General features: G+C 39.0%; 1 protein-coding gene across 1 annotated transcript; it reads right to left on the reverse strand.

Annotated features, from left to right (window-relative positions):
• Positions 1–866: 866 nt before the first annotated feature.
• Positions 867–19,617, reverse strand: LOC149283499 (tectonin beta-propeller repeat-containing protein 1-like). The gene is made up of 24 exons (XM_089497455.1): positions 19,393–19,617; positions 19,070–19,252; positions 17,869–17,991; positions 17,291–17,416; positions 16,496–16,670; positions 15,720–15,820; positions 15,245–15,346; positions 14,916–15,061; positions 14,085–14,575; positions 13,495–13,640; positions 12,401–12,556; positions 11,646–11,795; positions 11,381–11,538; positions 9,975–10,102; positions 9,573–9,675; positions 8,153–8,249; positions 7,036–7,115; positions 6,500–6,556; positions 5,079–5,250; positions 4,711–4,846; positions 2,958–3,050; positions 2,480–2,586; positions 2,135–2,254; positions 867–1,004 (listed from the first exon to the last, which is right to left on the reverse strand). Exons 1-24 carry the CDS (start codon positions 19,615–19,617, stop codon positions 867–869), a joined length of 3,513 nt encoding a protein of 1,170 aa, XP_089353581.1.
• Positions 19,618–21,259: the final 1,642 nt, after the last annotated feature.

Here is a 21,259-nt window from a genome sequence, read left to right on the forward strand (position 1 = left end):
TGGGAGGGCCAGGCAGAGTTTTACATGATTAAAATGTTTATTAACGGCCATTTCTTGGCAAGGAGTGTGGGCAAGACATCTTGAAACAGTCATAAATGCGGAGGAACGCGTTCATTTTAAAGCACAGCTAGGCATAGTACGCGGTGTGGAACTCCAGAAGACCAAATGTCAAGTTCCCTCCTTGGTTTTAGAAGAAAACAAGGGATACAATGCTGTTTTTTCTCTATTTTTGACTATATTCTGATATATTGAAGCTCTCCTACCCTTTATCCTATGTTAAATCGCAGCATTTTAATGAGACACACTAAACGCCTCCTCTTCCCATGCAGACACCTCAGCCTGTGTGGAATCCACGGATGGAGTGCTGCTGGGTTCACTGCATAACTTAGCAGACATGGCAAAAGGTGCTGGGAACTTGTGAGTAGCCACATAACTACGAGCCATGGAAAAAAAACGCATTTATAGTGTTATAGTGAAAGAAGAAAGGGACGGTGGACAAAATCTTCCCCTTTAACAGATGGCCCTGTGGATATTCACCAAATTCAAGATAAAGTAAAGTCCTTTCTGTTATCGTGCAGCTAACAAGCAACCATGCTCAGGACTCAGGATGCCATGAGCTATAGCTTGGCTATAGCCGGAGCTTTTCATGCTACATAATCCAAAATCAGTTCACCGGGGCAGAAAGGGCTTCTACAGACCAAGATTTCACAGTATACTGATTTGACGGCTACATTTTTTGACACAGTCTGATTTTATATGAAACGTCCTATAAATAAACAGGTTTTGCCAATAACTAAAATTTTTGACCATGGCTATTAAACCGCCATATATTTTAGCATTTAAACTGAGACTGGGCGCGCAGGCATCTAGCAGCTGGCTGTTAATGAGGAATGATTTTCTCCCGGTTGTTCATCAGGTGGATCCGCAGACTGATCGATGTCTTTCTCTGGCTGAATGCTGCTATGCGCCATGTTCCCTCTTACGGTGACATGTTCCCAGCCGCCCTAAAACACACATATGATGACATATTCAGAGAAGGGCTTTTTACATACTATGCTGCAGTTTTTATATGTTCCCAGTACAGATAGCGGTGCAAAAGACCAGAAACGACTACCCCAGGAGGCAGGTAGATACTGGCAACGACACACAAAATATAGAAGAAAAAAAATAAGCCGAATATAATGGATATTAATATTAAAAGTGCTATTATTATAAATTATGGAGGACATTAATAATCTTTCCTTTAAAATAATGAAAAAATAATTGTGTTGCCAAAATTCTCACTTACTTGCTTAGAAACCCACATCTATAATCTTTTATTAATACTTCATAACTGTAATACTTTTATATTTAAGTAAATTGAAATACAGGACTTAATAAAACATAAAAGTATAGAGGGACTTTTTAAAGTTAGTTTCTCCTTAAGGGTTAATGTTCTGACCTAAGGTGAGAAATTATTTTAAATGCAAACATTTACAAAAAAGGATGCCAAAAAAGATTAAGGAATAAAATGCAAGCGTATTATATAAAGGATTGTAAAATCTTTGTGGTTTAGCTATTTTGTTTTATGAAGCCTGATATCCTTAAAAAGATTACCATGACTTGTGTAAATGCCAGGGTACAATGTTCCTCACTTACACAGCTATTCTAAAAAAACAACAAAAGTACTAACAAATGATTTCCAACATGTGAGACAATAAGGAGGATACATTGGTAATCTCAGATGTACTTTTGTGGGATTCAAAATGATTGAGATTCTAAGGTAACAATGATTGTTAACAGTTATATATATATACACACACACATAGATACACACATATATATATATACACACACACACAGACACAATACAAAAAAGGCAAAAGAGGTTTGCACAAACAGGCATGTTATTGAGACATACAAAAGGTGGTGGTCAATGTATCCAATGTAGCCTTAATCAATACAAGATTTACATATATGAGCAGCATGAGTGAAAAAAGGTGTTGGACCAGAGATATGATCCCACGACCTGTTTGCTTCCCAAATTAGAGCTTTATAAAAATAAAAAATGGCCCTGGCCTAATCTGACTCACAGAGAGACCCTGCCGGGTTCCGCAGAGGACATGAGGTTAAGATGCCACAAGGTGCCACTCACCCCGATTCCATAGTCCCATGTGTGTCCCTTAAGTTCCATTGGATGCACCCCTAGCCGCCGACAAACCGTTCCACAGCTCAGACTGCGAGAGCCCTGCACTTTGTCTGCAATCACCCAAACCTACGATTTACATGAAGTAAAAGAAAAAAACCCACAAAAGGATTATTTTGGGAGAGACAACAACTGAAAATTACACAAGAAAATACAATTTAATTGGGAACTGGTGAGATGTATTAATATTAAGAAACAAAAACTACAGAACACATGTAGTCATACATTCCCATGGCTAATTCTTTAAAGAATAAAATTCCCTTGGGGTTAGTCATCTATTCATATAGTACGTACCTGATCAATGGGTCCCACCGACACCTTACGAATATTGTTGGACACGTGTTCCCATGCAGAGCCTTGAGGGTAGCTTGGGGTAATCCCCTGTCTAAACCACAAATTACCTTAAAATAAAAAAAAGTGTAGTATTACCTACATAGTTTATGTATATTAATCACATTGGCTCGACAATCAGAGAGAAGCCTATACTTTGCATTGACTTTTAAACATTACCCAGCGCAACATAAAGTGATTATCGGGATGTTGGTTTGAGCTGAAATGAGATTCTAAAACACTTGGGTCAAATTTAAATACCAAGCGCCCATAGGCGCATGCACTAAAGGGAAGCTTATTAAGCCTTTGTGGGAGTAAATAACACATTCAATTTTGGTGCAGGTGACGTTACCAACTAAAGAAAGAAAAATTCAAATACTAAAAAGTACTGCACAATTTTTAAATGTTAAACAACAACATTTCAGCCATTTTTGGAGCTTACCATTTTCATCCACAGCAAACACTGACGTCTGTCCTACGGAGACCTGCTGCAGCTTCTGCTTTTTGGGCGAGGGTATGTGGTACCAGCTGTCCCCTTGACAAGACGAAAGAAAAAAGTTAGACTGACAAATTATGTTCTAACCAAAACAAAAGGTACGTTTTTAACATATTTTGCCACAAGGAGGTTGGATCATGGAGTTTAGTTTTTTCAATTAAAAACAAAAACAAAAATTCTAGAGAAGCGGGGGGTTTAAATATTTAAATCCCACAATCAACTATTATTCAGGGACCAGCTATGTCAAGGTTTGCACGCTTATTGTACATTTTATTACAACTGCACATCACTTACCGAATGTCTCTCATGCCATAAAAAAAGTATAAAGTGGTAAAAAATATATCACTGATTTAGTGAGTAGGAAGTATGATTCCAGTGTTCACGAAACACAGCGTGTAAAGATACAACGCACTGCGCACAATCGATTAGCTGGCAGAAAACGTATTGTGGGACTTACAGTGGCTGTTGGGCTGATTTTGGACAGCCTTGCAAAGATCTGAAAGTGTGACAGGAATTGCAATCCAGCAGCTAAAGTGCTGCCTCTTGCCAAACTTTCCCTGAGTAAACAATATTGTGCAAGACACGGGCCGGAATCGGTTAGATTGTCCTAGGTTTTTTTTACATCAAGATTATCAGTTTCAAAGTGGTGGTAGAATATCCCGCGTTGATTGTTTACCATTGTCATATATACATATTTGCCTTCTTATTAATGCTGGGAGAAGGTCACCTCTGATATAATACTGCTATTTGCCTATTGCTTCTTAGTATTCCGTACATATGGTGTCATGTAACGTGGAGAGGAGCCCGCGGGTATCCACAAGGCAAAGAGTACGGTTAGCATTCCTGTGTACATGACATTTAGGCTCACTGGTAAAGTGCTTGATGTTAGAACTCATAAATTATGGCTATAATGACAGGTTTGCTTTGGTGGTTACAGCTGTGTGCAGATATATTCTCTATGCCAGGTTTGTTTTCCCCACTCATGTCTCACCGTGAATAAAGAGTGCTTGCGTAGACACCTTCCATGCAACTTCTCTTTCATCTCTCTCTTTTATTTTATTTTTTTTGCTCTTTCTTGATATCGTTCCAACCAATCCACTTCAACCACGCCTGTTCCTGATTCTATAGACACGAGTCCACTGCCAATTGTATTGTAACTATCTCCTTCAAATCACGTTGTCATTCATTCACTTTCTCCTAAGTGTTAAGTTCTCCCCTTAGTTCCCAATGTCTGTCTAATTTTATGGAGACCTTTCCCTCCAAATCTTTCTTCATTTTCAGGTTCTCCGTATCCCACACCAAGACCTCTTTTCTCTACTAAACACAAAACGCTGTTACCTTTTAACGGGGCGTTATTTTTAAGACGCTACTACCATGGTCTCAAACGATTAAGGGACTCTAATTCTAAGCTCTCTATCTTTGCTGCATTTATGGTTATTTGTACTCCATAATTCACTTCTCTCTTGGGCTTCAAACCCAAATCTTTCAAATTGGCCTTTTTTTACCACCGGTTCTTTGACTAACTAGCCTAATATTAAACCTAGAAGAAATTTCACAGCACAACACTCTGTGTTACGGCATGTTCTGTTATCTAAATTAAACCACCATGTAGCATGTACTATGGCCCATTGCTTAAACAGTAAAGAACTTCGTTATGCATTCATATAGTTGTTCCAGTCTCAAAATGTAGTTTCTTTACCAGCAGGTTGTTTGGCGGACACTGAACCCCTGTAGAATGCGGATCCGTCCCTGGCGATTGCCCAGACTTGGAGACATCCTCCTACCGATATTGAGATGAAAGGCTGGTCTGTGCCCACATGGAGCCATGAGGAACCCTGCAAGGTAAAAAGTCAGTGTCATTCGGTGTCGAAAGTAAACATCCCTAAATGATAAGTAGCCAAGGCTCTTATATTCTAAGAAAAAATAATGTAGTGAAAGTTCTATGTGGTATGTTGGCTCCTGCGGTTTAGTATTTAAATAATTGGAGTCACCTACTGAAGAACAGTTCCGACTACATATTTTTAAATCATTCCTTTAATGGTTGGACAACAATGGTGTTAATAATACCTCCGGGCATTGCTTTGTAACCCCAAGCCTGCACAAAACATCTCCTTTGTTGCTGATTGCCCACAGAGCTATGGATTCCGTTTCCGTTTCCCTGCTCGATGATATGGAAATGTCCCGCAAGGGGATGGGAGGAACCTCCAGCCAAGGCCCGCTCGTAACAATTTTACATTTCCTGGTGAGACAGGACAGAGTCAGTCAGCAGATATCGGAAAACTAGTTTTGCCATCACTTCATTAACAACGCATCTAGTGGCGGCTACTTTCCACAACCACGGGACAGATACATGCTTATCTTCATAAAAAAGATAAAAAGGTAAACTAAATACAATTCTGTATCCTTCTTAAATCGATCGCCATGTAATCAGAGACCCTTTTGGCGGTCTTGCCATCACTCACCATAGAGAAGCCATAGAGTACATTTAAACAAGGTCTTATGCTACTCTATGGATGTCTCAGTGGTGCTTTCTGCCACAGTTTATCTCCATCTCCTAGGGCAGGGGCGTCCAACATGCGGCCCGCAGGCCAAATGCGGCCCGCGGGACCTCGAGGTGCGGCCCGCGTGAGATCGGCAGCCAGGATCACAAGAGCCCTCCTGCTTACTTGTGGGAGGGTCTATTCTCTGCTCCGGTCCTGTCTCCTCTGTGGGGGAATGAGGGAGGCCGTGCCCCCTGCTGAAGTCTGTGATCGGCATTAAGAGAGCTGTAGTGCAGGTAAGGGGGTGGGGGAGGGTGTTTGAATGAGTATGCCTGATTGAGGGAATGAATGTGTGAATGAATGAATTTGTGTGTGTGATAGCATGGATGTGTAAGTGCTGGAACCTACGCATGATGGGACTGTGATTGCTGTTAACAATCCCACTCCTATCATGCCAAGTCAGCCTGAAACCTGGCTAGCTGCCCCCTTGTGTATTGATGCTGCCAGCAGTATGGGGTCTGCACTTACAGCCACCCTGTACCAGCATGTACTGGCTGACTTGGGATAATAGGAGTGTGATTGCTAACAGCAATCACAGTCCCATCATGCCTAGGTTCCAGCATTTACTAGTTGCCTGGGTATAAAAAGAGTGTGTTTGCTGTTAGTAAAGGTTTTGTGTCATTTACTTTATTTTAATCTGCATATTTTATTAAAGGCCATATTTTCTCACAGTGAAAAATGAGTGCGGCCCTCGCACTGATACAATTCTGATGAAGTGGCCCACTGCAGATAAAACTTGGACGCCCCTTCAGGTCTGTGTGTTATGATAATAGTGCAAAAAAGTAATTTCAGACAAAGTAACATAGCAAAACAACTATCTGTTACTTTTGTCTTTACTACCAAAAAGGTCCAATACAAAATAGGATCTATGATATATTCTATGGAAGCCAGATAGACTTTGCTGCTACTGAAAATCTTTAATACCCAACAGTCACATCGGTCTTATACCTTGCCCAGCGTCTTCGTCTCACAAAATCCTTTATGGTCTTGTATCCGTGGTATGATCTGAAAAGTACACAAACTGTCAGTTCCCCAAGATGACCTCGCAGTATACCATACACTGTACTGTGTTGACCGAATGCATTGTTTTTTTTCAATAATTCCTATGCCAATTCCAACAAACTTCTCATTCTCTGCAATGACATTCACTTTTATGAGATCCAAAATTCAGATTAACCCTGCAGTGGCTGGTCTGATGCTTGTGCGGAAGTAATGCATTTTGAAGGACCTACAAGGACCAAGTTGACCTGCTATAGTGCAAAGTAAATGTGATTTAGCTGATTAAACCTTGTAGTGTGCAAGGTCAACTCGGCCTCTCTGCTGGAGAAACTCTCAAATAACGGCCCTTCATTATGTATAGATTCGTTTAGGGAATCAAACAAAAATAACTACTTTTCATTGCTTTTAATGATTTAAATATGACACTAAAAAATATAAAACAAACTAAGGTTAAAGTGTTAATAAGCTTGGGCTCTCATACTCACGCTGGAAAGTCCGCCGCGTACTGCCACCCCTCTCGATCTGTCCCACCAGAAATATTAAAGTCTATATACCAATCTGAGACCTTTAAAAAATGGAGAGTAGTTTATTATATCGCAGACATACAAAAAGAGATTGATGTTTCTTTATCTGAAACTATGTTCTTAATAGGTTCTAGAATAAAACGTCCATCAAATAATGGGATCTTTGATGTATGAAATATACACAACAATACCTAATCTATCATTTTTGTAGAAAATGCAAATGACTACTACCCAGTTAAGCAATTCATATAAAGGTGGAAGTAAAGGATAGACCAATTAAACCTCATAATTGATATAAATACCATTCCATCAAATGAATTTAAAGCGCTTAGTCCTATATAGACATAATTCTTAACATAATGTTGTTTGCATAAAGGATTTAAAAAGGTCATGATTTTCAGCCGATATTTCTTTTCTCTGTAGGATAGGGAATTAAGTTGCTATTTTGCACGGGTGGCGTGGATCTGTCCAGCGTTTGTTAAAATCATCTACAGTTTGAGTCTTTTTTTTAATCAACGTCATTTTTAGTTCTTTAATTTAGTTTTCAATTAAAGGACAATTTTTACCTCAAGGAAGGAGTATAGTGGCAGCTGGTGGCAAAGCCAAACAAGAAAAGTCCCAGGGACAGAAGATAAGAGCTATGCTCTTCTGACATATGCTGGGTATGGGTGGGTATCTAATACAGAACTTTATTTTATGAGTAAAAATTATTATTAACAAATTGCAGTCGGGAAAAATGCGTAGCCTTACATTGGAGGGAGTCTTGGTTATCAAAAAGTATGTTTACAGTCCCAAATGGAACTGTGGTAAAATTTGTGCCGATTATAAATTCAACCGGTAAATTATCTGCCATTATGAGCAAAATCAAAGTGCATAAAATCATTAACATATGATGACTATGGAAGAGGGAGATGAATTATACAAAAGATATTTGCCGTTCTGCCAATCCAAGCTGGGGGTAAAGGCCATACATCTAGCTGTTGTCTGTATATACAATTTGAAATATGTCAGTAATAGGAAACTGATTTCATGGTACAAAACTGCAGGTTTTCATAAAGGTAATAAAAATAAGTCTTACCCAAGTCCAGTGTGGGGAAGGAGGCTTTGTACCAACTTTAGTGCACTCCTGCAACCCGGTTGCGTCACTCCACATGTATCTATCAGTTGGAAGTCCGCTGCAATAAGAGGCATAACACATGGTCAGAGATGTCTTCTGCAACAAGACCTCAATACACGGCACTGTGAGCCCCAAGCCATAAGTATTAATAGAGCATTGAAACTATTCTTTAGAGCAGAGGTATTCAAACTGCCTCAATCTGTACTAATACTGCGGTCATCCACATCCAATGCCGCTAACAGCTAGCTCATGACACTGGCACCATCTAAGGTTAGAAGAAAGAAGTAATGAATGTTAAGCAAAGGGAAAATATTTTTTTTTCAATCAGGACAGGTAAGGTGGGGAATGCACTGCCAATTGAATTGGGTTTGGTAGATTCAGCTCATGCTTTAAAAAAGGTTGGATGCCTTTCTAGCAAATGCAAGTATTAAAGAGTTGTAACATACCATTCAGGGACCTTATTAGAGAACAGTAATAGTCTTTATACCCATTTAAGTACCTGTTTATGTTTATCCACAAGAAGGAAAAAAACCCAATAAGTATTTTCCCCCCAATATTGTACCAGATATGGGAAAAAGATGCCTTTTTATACCTATTTTATCATAACGAGATACCCTTTTAGATCTTATAGGAAAGTTATTTTACGCAATTTATTTTAGAGTCTAGCTGCAAGGGCCCTGCAGCTGGCCCTATTTTTTTGTATTAATTTTTTGTATTTGTTTTAATAAATGTATCTATGCTTCTAAACCACTGCACACAGTTTTACTGATTGGATACTTTTAAACATTCTATATCACCACACACACAACACCAGCTGTATTCTAACATACCATTCAGGGACCTTATTAGAGAACAGTAATAGTCTTTATACTCATTGGCTTTAGGTTGTAAACCTTATCTCAACACCAGTTCTCATTTGGCCCTACCCTCTATATTGTTGAGCTACCTATTCTGTTTACACAGGTACTTAAATGGGCTGAACTTGTTGGATTTGTGTCTTTCTTCCACCTGGATAATTGCACAACTATGTAATGCAGGCACCTACAGGATATGCACAGCATCTGATTAAGGCTGCAGTAGCATATTCTGGCCTATGTCGACTAGGCCTGGGGTAGCAGGTTCAGGCCCCCCTGCCTCAAAACCGGGAATCGCTTACAAGGGAGATCTCTGATCTCCCCAACCAGCCCATTAACACTATGGAGGATTATGCTGAGCCGCACAGCCTCCATTGATTGCAGCATGCAGAGAACATGCTCCATGTAGGGATGGGTGGTGAGGACCGTTAGGAGATGCTGACCAGGTAGTATTTGTCAAGGACTTTCCCCCTAGTGCATTCAATTCACTGATATCTAGATTGTCTGAAACTGAAACAGATACTTACATACTACTGTATCCGGTAATAGGATTCCATCTCTGGTTTTCATAGATATACACGCATTTTGTATCAGTCTGTGGAAATATATTATCTGTGCTGCTGGCATACCCTTGAGCAAGAAAAATAAATAAATATAAATATTATTATTATATAAATAAATAAAAGATCCTAACAGCATTAGAAACGCCAGCATAAAAAACATATTTTATTATTTGAGAGGTGCTGTTTCAGCTTTTTTTTTTAAAGAAATGCAGCATTAGATACATCATTCCTAGTAATGCGGATAAAATCCTTCCGAGAAGTAATTATGTAAACTGTGTTTTTCAGTTTTTTCTTGTGGCATGTAAAGCAGACATTGATAGGTTGTTGCCCCATTCATGCGTATCTCAGTGTCATTTTTTTAATTACCTTGTAGGAACCCTCCTCCAAATCCTCCGGTATAAACCCAGGCTGTATGATCGTAGCCGATGCCCCACAGCACTCCGCTGCTGCTACTTTCCACCATTCTGAGATGACCTCCGATTTGACGCCAAAACCTGTAATTAAAGATATATTGTCTCTGTAGCTACCTCATGCTTGTTAACATGCAAAAAAAATAATGAATAAAGATTATTTTTGTGCAAACTTTGTAAAGTCGTGAGTAACAAAATAACTAAGAAAACACTGCTGCTGATGGGACAATTCCATTGGTTACTGTATAAGACCACATTTAAAACCGTGCACCAGTTTTAGATTGCAATGCATAGGTTGATTGCAACGTCAATAGGGTATCATTATCATTACTACATCATAAATGTGATCATTTGATTTTGACATCATAATAGTATCATTGTATTACCATTACGGCATCATAATCAGATCTTTTGATTGTGACATCATTATGGTATAATTGTCTTATTATGACATAAAAGGGTTATTATAATTGTGACATAAATGGTATCATTGTATTAAGATTATGACATAATATAACCTTTTGATTGTGACATCATAATGACACCATTATCACATTACAATGTTTTGTCTTAACATTATGACATCATAATTGTACTTTTTAATTGCGACATTATGGTATCACAACATTATCATTATGACACCATATGATCTTTTGATTGTGACATCATAATTTTAACACTGTATTATCATAATAGCATCATAATTGGATCATTTGATTGTGACATAATGGCATCATTGCCTAAAGGGATCTTTTGATTGTGGCATTATAACGGCATTGTTGTTTTATTATGGCAACAGAATCGAGTGATGTGATTGAGACACTATAATGGCATCATAGTATCATAATGACATCATAATCATACCTTTTTATTTTGACATCTAAATGGTATCATAGTATTATCATTATGATGTCAAAGGGATCTTTTGATTGTGACAATGTCTTATTATGACATTATAGGAGGGATTTTTTGATGGTGACATCATAAGGGTTTTATTGTCTTTTTATGACATCCTAATCAGATCTTTTGATTGTGACATCATAAGGGTATCATTGTATTTTTAGTATATCAGTATTTAGTTTAGTATAACAATGCACAATTTCTTTTTTTCCCAGGTAAAATTTTGATCAGATGAGGGATGTCAGTTCCTGAGTGTTACACACATTAGGTTTTCATGATATTTAAGCAAATTTCTGAGTGACATAGTTTACAGTGATTGTTAATTATTTGATTGCAAAAGCAATATCACTACCCTGACAGGAGCTGAATCTGAGTCTTCAGGCTTAGGTCTACTGGCAGACAGTTAACATGTATAAGATGTCAATTTACATTAACCTTCCACGATTCCACAAAGTAACTTACATTTGGTCACATGACCTTTGGTTCACTTGAGACTCCAATTCTGCAGTTGGCTCACTCACAAATATGTCTCCTTTGCAAGTTACAGACCAGATAGCTTGGTTAGATGCAGGACCCTGTACTTTTCTGCTCTCACAGCAGGCCATATTTAAGAGGACAAGCTGCAAAATGTAAATAAAATGTTAGTGGGACATTTTACCCTGGGCTTGCGGTGTGCGTCAAGTAAAGACAAGTTACCAGTCCACAGTCAGCAATTGTATCTCCTTACCCAGTCATGCATCTCTTCTTCCGTGGCAGCTGCCAATCGAACGGGCCACCTTTGCTTTGTTCTTTCAGGAGTATAAATGGCAAAAGTGTGTTTATTCTCACTTAGTACAGGCACCAAAATTGTCACTTCATTAAGGAACACGTGAATGTACTGTAATAGAATTGATTATGGAAAAAAGTGGTTACAAGCGTGAAAAATACATATTATTAAAAAGACAGGGTAATAACTGCACACAGCATTAATTTGTACAATCTCCAGATATATTGCCAGATATATTGTAATATCACTGCGAAAGTATGCTACACATGTGTCTATCATAAAACAATATCATTTAGGTTTAGCCAGAATGCAATTTTGGACAATTTTATTCCATGGGGACTAAGATGCTTTTTGTGTTTTTTTCTTGTACCTAGAAGGCAATAAAAATCTCACTTAATAGATATATTACTTTCTAAAAGGAAGACTAATATAGTTGGCCGCCTTGCATAAAATCTAAATTACAGCAGTTTATTCTGATACAGAGACATCAGATAATTCATAAATAGCCAGTGAACCTGTAGTGCCGCAAAGGGAACCTAAGGTACAGATGATGGGATGGATAGATGTGAACACAAGGGCTGGTTTTTCCCAAGCCAGGCAGAAAAATCAGAGCTGTTTTTACTGGTTTAGTCTGTCATATATTCTTCACATATTTGTAGTCTTAGAAGAGGTTAGAAAGCCCTATTATGATTTCCCTAGCAGTGCAGAGAATATACCTTTTTCTCTTCATAGTGTGTATAGTATATAAAGAGGATGCTGTCTCGGGAGCCATCAACACCGGTGAACTGTTCAAGAGCCACACGGACATCAATCCACCTGTATGGCTTCCAGTCTCTCCACCACTGTAGAGTTCCATTTTTAACCCACACAGACTGCAAACAAAACATGGGGGGTGTAAAAACCATAGGGAGATGTCATAAATAAGCATCACCATAAAGAAGAATATTATGCCATATACATGTTCTCTAGCTCAGGGATCTACAAAGCAATTGTGCATCTGCATCCTGGAGCCTAGGGTTTCATCTGCAGGACACATGAACTTGCTCTATACAGAGCTGGCCTTGTGTCCAGAGCCTGCCTTTCATTCCTATGCACTGCTGAGAAGCTGCAGTTTCATGGGAGTCATGTGACTCCAGGCATCTGCATTTTGGGACCGGCTCCTGTGTGTGGAGGGGATTTTTCAAACCTCGCTTTGCACAAAAAAATTGTGTGTGTAAGAAATAGCCTCTCAGTGACACAAAAGGTCTCCTTTTAAAAGCATTTTCTGGGCATTTGTGCGATGGGACTCATTAGACCCTTAGGATTCTTGCCTGAGTCAACGCTGGAGGTAGCTGGCAGTAAGAATACCAACTATAAGGGCAGAGCAGTCATTTAAAACATACAATGCAACAGTGAAATGCCAGCTCGGGTATATAGCTAGAGGCATTAATAGCAGCAAGAGGGAGGTGGTTGTGCTACATTACAGATCTCTAATCAGACCTGGCCTATACCTGTATTGTGTACAGTTCTGGAGATCCCATCTCCAGAGAGATGAAAGTTCAGAGGACGGCCAATAAAATTGTGAATGGTTTGCAGGATCAAAAACATGTAATGTAAGGATGTTTTACTTGACTAAGAGTGTGGTAGAGAAATGGAACAGCCTCCCATCAGAAATGGTAGAGGTTTATAGAGTAAGGGAATTTAAACATGCATGGGATAGTTATATGGCTCTTGAATTTTAGACAAGACCAAGGACTGAATCAGGTCAGAGACTCTACATTACGAAAACAGGGCAGACTAGATCTGCGTTTCCATGATTTGTTCCCGATACCTGCTCCACAGCTTGTTCATAGTGGCGGAAACTATCAAGTTCTCTTTTGGAGCGTTCACTGAGCTGCTCGAATATCTGTTTCCTCCACGCCGCCGTGTGAGACGGGGTAATGGACAAAGACATAGATTGCATGGATGCCAACAAGCCTATAATACAAACAGGAGCAGAAAAAAATTAAGCAAAAGATATCAAGCCTCATCCCTGCAACATATCCCTGAAGTTATTATAAAAGTTATAAAATATTGTAATTCACAATAAAGTATCATCTTCTGTCTTCGCTATTTGAAAAAGGGACCTCTGAGGTCTTGAAAACTTAAGTAACCGTACATCTTACTTCATGAATGTTGGTCCACCAAAATGTATTACAAACCACTAAAGCAGGGGTTCTCAAACTGCGGCCCTCCAGCTGCTGCAGGACTACATCTCCCATACTCCTCAGCCAGCCCCTTAGCTGAAGGAGCATTATGGGAGATGTAGTCATGCAGCAGCTGGAGGGCCGCAGTTTGATAAGGTTCTTTGCGTAAACAAGCGTAACTTTGAATTTGGCTTTACTAATGCATGGGAGGGTGCTTTTAAACACAAAAATATACCTGTCTGTCGAGTGAACCACTTCAGGGTGGTAGGTATATCAACAAGACAACCACCCCCAGACACCCAGGACCACAAAGCGTATGTATCACTCCCAAAGGTTTCCTCTGCTCCTTCAGTGAAAGTCCCAAGCAGTGGCAGGTGGGCAATTTCATCAGTCTGGAATGGGTTCACGCGCGCCTCAACCAAATCGATGCTGGTCCAATGAGGCGTTCCCCGCTTCAGCCCAGAGTTCCTTGGGTGTACAGATGCTTCCTCAGAGACCTTTTCAATGCTTGGGCTAGACGGTTGTTGAGGGTCCACGTCTGTAACTACATCTTGCTCGCCAGCCTGATCTTCAGAATGCTCACCAACTGTAACCTTTACTGATGAGGAGGTACAGGGGTGGTCTTCTTTTGCAATTGGATGATCCGCCTCTGAGGAGCTGTCTAGATCGGACTGAGCAGGTGAATCAGAGTGTTCCTTCACTTCATCTCCAAAGAAACACCCTGCACTAAATGAAGGGAAATGAGTGTTATACAGATTGTGGAAGGACAAAGGTAAAATAATTTATTTCATCTATTAACATAAAATCCGCCCTTTGAATTTGGTAAATCATTTAAAACTGTAATCTTGCTTGTCTTTAGCGCCACCTGCTGGCCATGTTTAATACAAACCATAGAACCATTAAACGACCAATATAGCAGATCTGATGCAGTCAGGGAAAACATAACATGCTGTAAAAAAAACAAGCTTGCCGGGTTGATCAGTTGGAAAGTTTCAACTCACATGCAAATTACAGATAAGTCGGGCACAAACATTATTGAGCAATACTTGACGAGGCGTATCCTTACCTGACGAGGCTAGAAGCACTTCCTGTGTTTGACTTTTCATTTCCAGTGGGTACCACAATGGCTTTCCATGTCTTCCCGCTGAGTTCACTCGGAGTTACCCCTTGACGGAAATAAACTGCGCGGTCCTCGTATCCAATACCCCAGACCTGCATCAAATGGAATCATCTATAATCCTAGATTCAATTTCTTAGGTATTCTACTCTGTATGGAGTTATATAACTCATTACATTAACTTTCTTTATTTCTTTTCATTGTTTACATTGCATGCCTGTTATGATTGGGTTGCCCTTAATTAAAGTTTAACATGGTAATTTAACATACAACAATACCTGGTCGTTTAATCCTACGCTCAGTGTTGACATTTCTCCTACCATCTCGATCCAGCTGGTGCCACATGGGTTGTGGGAATTCACTCCTCGTCTAAACCAAACCTGGGGAGAAGACCATTACACACAGGATTAAGCGTTGTTATTTGAAACTGGCTAGTATGTAGAAAACCTATAAAAATGTCATGATAATCATACAGATCTCAACAGATCCCAGGTAACAAAAGGCACCCTTGCAGCTTAAAATAAGCAATAGTTTAACATGTTCTTAAATTGATACTTATGTGGAAATAAAGACATTAAGTCAGGAGGCATAGCAGATAAACAACCTATTCCTCACGTGTCTTATGCAGGAGTATCCAACAAGTTTCCTTCGAGCTGCGGTGGACCAAGTTCCATGAAGCTCACCTACATGACAGGTCTACTGTTTATTTATTTATTTTTTTTTATATGTTTCAGCCACAGTTTGAAATCTTACTTTGTGGTTCTTGGTCAGAGCCCACACCACGTTTACACCAACTGACACATGCATGATGCCATCATCAGGAGTTGGAGCTTCGACGATGGTCCAAGAACTTCCTAAAACAGGAAATTCACAAAAAGAAATGGTGTTATAGTGTTGCCACGGTTTATTCTCAATAATGAATTTAATTCCCTGCCGATTTACATACTAACACTGCTGGTAGACACTGTAGTGTGCATGTGTTTCATTGTGATGCCATGCAAGACTTTGATGAAAGTTTGTTGTAGCACCATGCCATTTCCAGAAAGCTCCATACAGTAAAGTACTCTGTTTTTCTCAGTCTATAGTGTCTCTGCCATTATGTTGCCAAATAAGACACTATGTGCATAGCTGTGCTTACTGACATCATGCATCAAATACGTTTTTTCTTTTGAAAAAAAGTGTCAAAAATGTTTTAAAGCATAAAGTAAACAACAAGAAAGAAATGTAATTTCACTCGAGGACAGGGACAAAAATATGGGAATCAAAAGCACAATTAGTCCAGGGATGGTAGTTGGGGACTTAGCCAATCCATTACTGGCAAAAGAAGCCAGTACAAGTTATTAATTTAACACTGTAATTTATAAAACTAGACTAAAAATTATTACTGCTTAGCAACCATAGAATGAAAATAAAAATGACGACATTTTATTGGACCATGTTTTGCTTATGATTATTAAACTCGTGATGCCACATGGTTCTATTACTACTGTAGGTAGTAGCAAGGTGTAAGTCTTCCTCATTAGTTTCACCTTTTGGGTTATTCCTGCTGATACCTTCCCGTACTATGGCTTGACCTTCCCAGAGGGAAGCCCACAGAAGATCATACGGACCACAACTAATCTGTATGACCTCACTTGGTGTGTCCACTTCGGCCCAGGAGGAACCCTCCGGGTTATCGTGGCAAACATCTTCTCTATACCACACCTGCCAAGGAAAGGTTATAGTTAGAGCAGCGGGATACCTACTCACAAAGAAACGAGAACACTAGAACCGCAAAGTCATTCATAAAGGGTTTAATTCACTAAAGGCAAATTTACCAGGAGTTGTGGTTTTAATTTTCTCATTTCATGTTTCAATATGAAGGGCCAACCCCTGGCAATTTGCACCAGCATGAAGGTTTGAGTTGGCCCTGTAAAAAGGCATGATTCAATGGTTGATGAAATGTAACTATAAATTATACAGGGCCAGCCAAACGCTTACCGCAGCAGAAGCTCACTGGGGTTGGACCTTCATAATGCATAGTGAAGTCAAGCAACCGAAACACAACTTTCCTGTCAACTTTCACTCTATTTGAGAACAGAAACCCTTTCTTGAGGCAACTTTATTTAGAAATGATAAACTTTTTCTCATAGTAAATAATTTGGACCTTTCCAAGGCAAATGACAAATACACAAAAAAAATAGATAATTAGGTTCCAAACAAAATTGAGAGAACATGCACAACCATTAGTCTTCCCTTGGATGTCCTTCTTGTCAAGGAACTTAGATTGTTTAGTGGGTATGAGTGTCTCCGGTTGGTGACAGTTTAGTAAATCAAGCTCATACCTTTCCCTGTAAAGAAACAGTCCATACTGACAGGCGGCCAACAGGTTCATCAGTGATTTCCCACCCGCCAACTGAAATGTCATTAAATGGGTCTGGCAACTTCTTGTTGTCTTCGTGGGACGGTATCTAATGAGCAGAAAGTTACATGCACTGTTATTAAGTCCAGTACATAAGGAAAGCATGCTCAAAAGTCATAATCTGTACATCATCAGTTACTAAATGTAGGTAGAGTAAATTGTATTCTTATGTTAAAGAATAAGCACTCAGCATTTTTTTTTATTACACTTAATCATTGTGCTATTTTCTTAAAAAAACCCGATGTATTATTAGATTATTATTAATATATATAATAGCTCTGCTAGGCTCTACGATTGGTAATCATACTGTCTGTGGACGAACAAAAGGAATGAATTGGTCTTAATCGCACAGACACTGACTAATGAAGGGCTACCATGCCATACAGAATTACCACTGAAAACGTCTTTCCTGAGATATTTTTTTTATCGAAGTTCTAACATATGATAAAAAGTTATTGGCATTGTGTCACCGTTCACTCAGAAAAGAAAGACAACATTCACCTTTGCCCAGCTATTTCTTGACTTGTATCTCCTGTATCGGATCCACCTCCTACGACGCACACAAGAATTCCACTTTTTATCCTTTGTGTATGTTGCTGGGAAGTCTATAGCATATGTCCATCCCTAAAAACACATATACAGCAATTACCGATGCAGTAATAAACAACAAATACTACTATTCACAAAAGGGAATGCTTAGTCACAGCCCTGCCAAACAGGAACATGAAGTGAATATAAAGAGATGCGGTTCCTCATGGGAGCAGCTTTTTTGTCTATATTGGACCATTTTAATGTCATTTCATGGTAAGCGGAAAACGGGATATGAGAAACACCTCACCTTACCCTCTGCAACTCATCATCTTCACTCACTGTCACATTGCTGTCACAAATGCCACCTCCATGGGTACAGAGCTAGGGCAGGACCAGCACTATTAATGGCAGACCAAATAAGAGTCCCTATATAACCCTGAAGACATCTATGACATATGCCGTTCGCTGCCTCTGTAAAGGACAGTGTCTGTAGATTTCTAGCTTGTAACAAAACTCACTGTTACAATACAATACAAACACGAGGGACAAAAAAACCTGATTTCTCTTCTTTTTAAAATATTTCTTAAAATTGAACATATGGTTTTTTATGTTTTTTAGTCAATGAGGCTGAGGCCATACTTATATAAGACAGGGGACGCGGCAGTTAGCGAATGGAAAGAACGTCTTCAGATTAGCAGAACCTGCTATGGAATCTTATAGAAGTTCAGCGACGAGACACATGGTGAGGGTAGTGTAAACCAAACACTTTTTTTGTGCCAAAACATTTAATCCATTTTCTGTCTTACATGGATCCTTCCACATTGAGGAGCAGACAATACATGGACACCGCCTGCAACTGTCCCGTTGGTGACCAAGTCCGCCTAAAACACGGACCCCAAGGAATGGGTGGCAGAGGTAAGTTGGACAGTCCTAATTTAATTAGCTTAGATAATAACTACCGACCAACATTACAAAACAATGTGTTCTTCTGATGTTCGTGAAATCTTGTAAGGGCCACAACTAAACGAGACGTTGTGTTTTCCATCTCACCAGCAACCAACAGCTCTTTAAAGTCTGCCTCAGGTGAGCTAGCTTCTAGGTACTGCAAGTCCTCATCGACACCATTTGATTTAGGATTAGTTTCACGCTGTCAAATGGATATGAGTCTCACCCCTTTTTCTGTGGGCTCTCCTCCGAAGTTCTCATCCACATACCAATCCGCTTCCCACTCCCAGTGGGGTGACGGAAGCTCAAAACTGTCCAGCTGCTGGTGTTTCGAGCCGGTGACGTCGCTCCACTGCCAGCGGTCACTGGGAAGCAGCTTTTCGCAAAATCCGTCCACTGGATTCCAACGCTGAAAACAGAGATGCATTTCAGATGTCGATTCCTTACACAAACAATTAGGCAATAGCATCAACAAGATCAACAAGTGTCTGGAGGGGCGAAAGACATTTTTCATGTTTTAGGCATAATTTGACAGGTTGATATGTGCACCTGGTTCTCGTAGGTTTCTTCTTGGTATCGGATGGGAAGGTCGCTGGAATGCACATAGACATATATTTGGTGGTTGCAGGCAATCCCCCAGCAGCCCTGCCAAACAGCAGACAGACGTTTGAACTCCAGTTGGCCATCTTTGCACGCCTCCCAGTGCTGTCCGTCTGTAGACAGATTGTAGACCTTTCCCCAAATATCCACGGCCCAAAGCACAGTGTTCGGCATCCTAGAGAGTGGAAAATATACAAAAATTCTGTTTAGACGAACAGCAATTAGAGCTGCAAGTAACGATAATTTTCATAATCTGATAAATAACAATATGCTATTCTTTTTTAAAATTTAAAATAATTTAACAAACTGGGTGTTAAAAACAAACAGAAGAATTAAAAAACGTAAAATTTACATTAACGTGTCATTGCACCTTGTGTTCTTTTCAGCACAAGTAGGGCTTTCTTTTGAAATAATAATTATATATATATATATATATATATATATATATATATATATATATATATATTAAACCATGTGCTATTATTTTGAAATAATAATTATATATATATATATTTAAACCTTGTGTTCTTTTCAGCACAAGTAGGGCTTTCTTTTGAAATAATAATTATATATATATATATATATATATATATATATATATTTAAACCATCGTTTAGTATGAAAAAATATCTAAAAATGTGGGTTTCACCTATAAAAACTATATAACCTCCAAAAGTATATTTAGGTATTTGTCCTGTTTTTGGAAACACCACATATGCCTGGTATTTTCGTTATTTTGGGCACTTACAGGGTTAAACATGAATGACGCAAATCGCTCTTTCTAAACAAGATTTTTTTCTTAAATGTGGTATGCTGTGTTTTGCCTCAAAAGTGGCCAGAAAAAGAAAAACTGCTAAACAAAAGTATATATTTTTTGAAAGATGACATCCCAAAGTATTTTACTAGAGGCATTTTAACACGTTTTATTTAACCATTTTAGTGCCAGTCTGTCCTAAACACTGCAATAAAATGTATTTTTTTCCCCATTTTTAACAAACCCATTCTATCCAAACACAGAATTTCAGTAATTTTTTTTTTCCTGGTCACATGAAATGACTGAAACAACTTGTGATAGGTATTTAGAAACACCCCCAGAGTACAGGAATGCCCTGTATACATGGGTAGGGTATGTCTTTTAGGCACTACGGGTGCACAATTGGAACATGCGCGTTTCAGTTGTCAAATATAGAATTTTGACAGATCAGTTTGCAGGGTTCAGGTCTCATTTGAGACATGGTAGACGTCCCATATGTCACTTTAACCCCTTAAAACTCCCTCTCTCTGCATATCGCCCTTCATTTTGGTGATCTCTTCAACTGGCCCCGCCCCTTTCTGCGCCGGTGGTCTCTTGATGAAGGCGCTCCAGGCGGCTGCCTAGTACTAACCCCAGCCCTGATACAGCATAATTCATTTCCCAATTTACAATCATGTGCGTAGAATGCACTGCGTAACTGAACACATTACCATTATAAAATGCCATAGTGAATAATACATAAAACATTATTTTATAAGCTTATTTTACACTCTCTCTATAAATCTAGATGTGATTTCTGTTTATTTGTTGCCACTCAGGCCACTTGAATTTAGGAACGGCATTTTGTTATTTCATGATCAGATTTTCTACGAGATTTAGGATTGTTTTTCTGAAGATCTTTTTTTACTTTCTTCTTTTGTGATCAAATATTCTAATAACAATTTTAATAAACAGTGCATATCAGCTGTTACCAAACCTAAGGGTGCTTCTAGTGAAATAAATAAAATAATAAATTAACGCTAATAATAGATTGTAATGTACACATGAAACTGAATTCTTGGT

The sequence above is a fragment of the Sceloporus occidentalis genome, unplaced genomic scaffold (genome assembly GCF_023333645.1).
Source record: "Sceloporus occidentalis isolate IW3139 unplaced genomic scaffold, rSceOcc1.0.p SCAF_103, whole genome shotgun sequence".
Taxonomy (NCBI): domain Eukaryota; kingdom Metazoa; phylum Chordata; class Lepidosauria; order Squamata; family Phrynosomatidae; genus Sceloporus; species Sceloporus occidentalis.

What these genes read in the sequence shown, in the direction of transcription:
- LOC149283499 (XM_089497455.1), bottom strand. Translation starts at nt 19,617, where the DNA reads ATGCCGAACACTGTGCTTTGGGCCGTGGATATTTGGGGAAAGGTCTAC. An exon ending in CTCTGACCAAGAACCACAAA is followed by an intron (nt 15,347 to 15,719) that starts GTAAGATTTCAA and finishes TCTTCTCCCCAG; the next exon opens with GTTTGGTTTAGACGAGGAGT. An exon ending in AGTGCTTCTAGCCTCGTCAG is followed by an intron (nt 14,576 to 14,915) that starts GTAAGGATACGC and finishes CCCTTCATTTAG; the next exon opens with TGCAGGGTGTTTCTTTGGAG.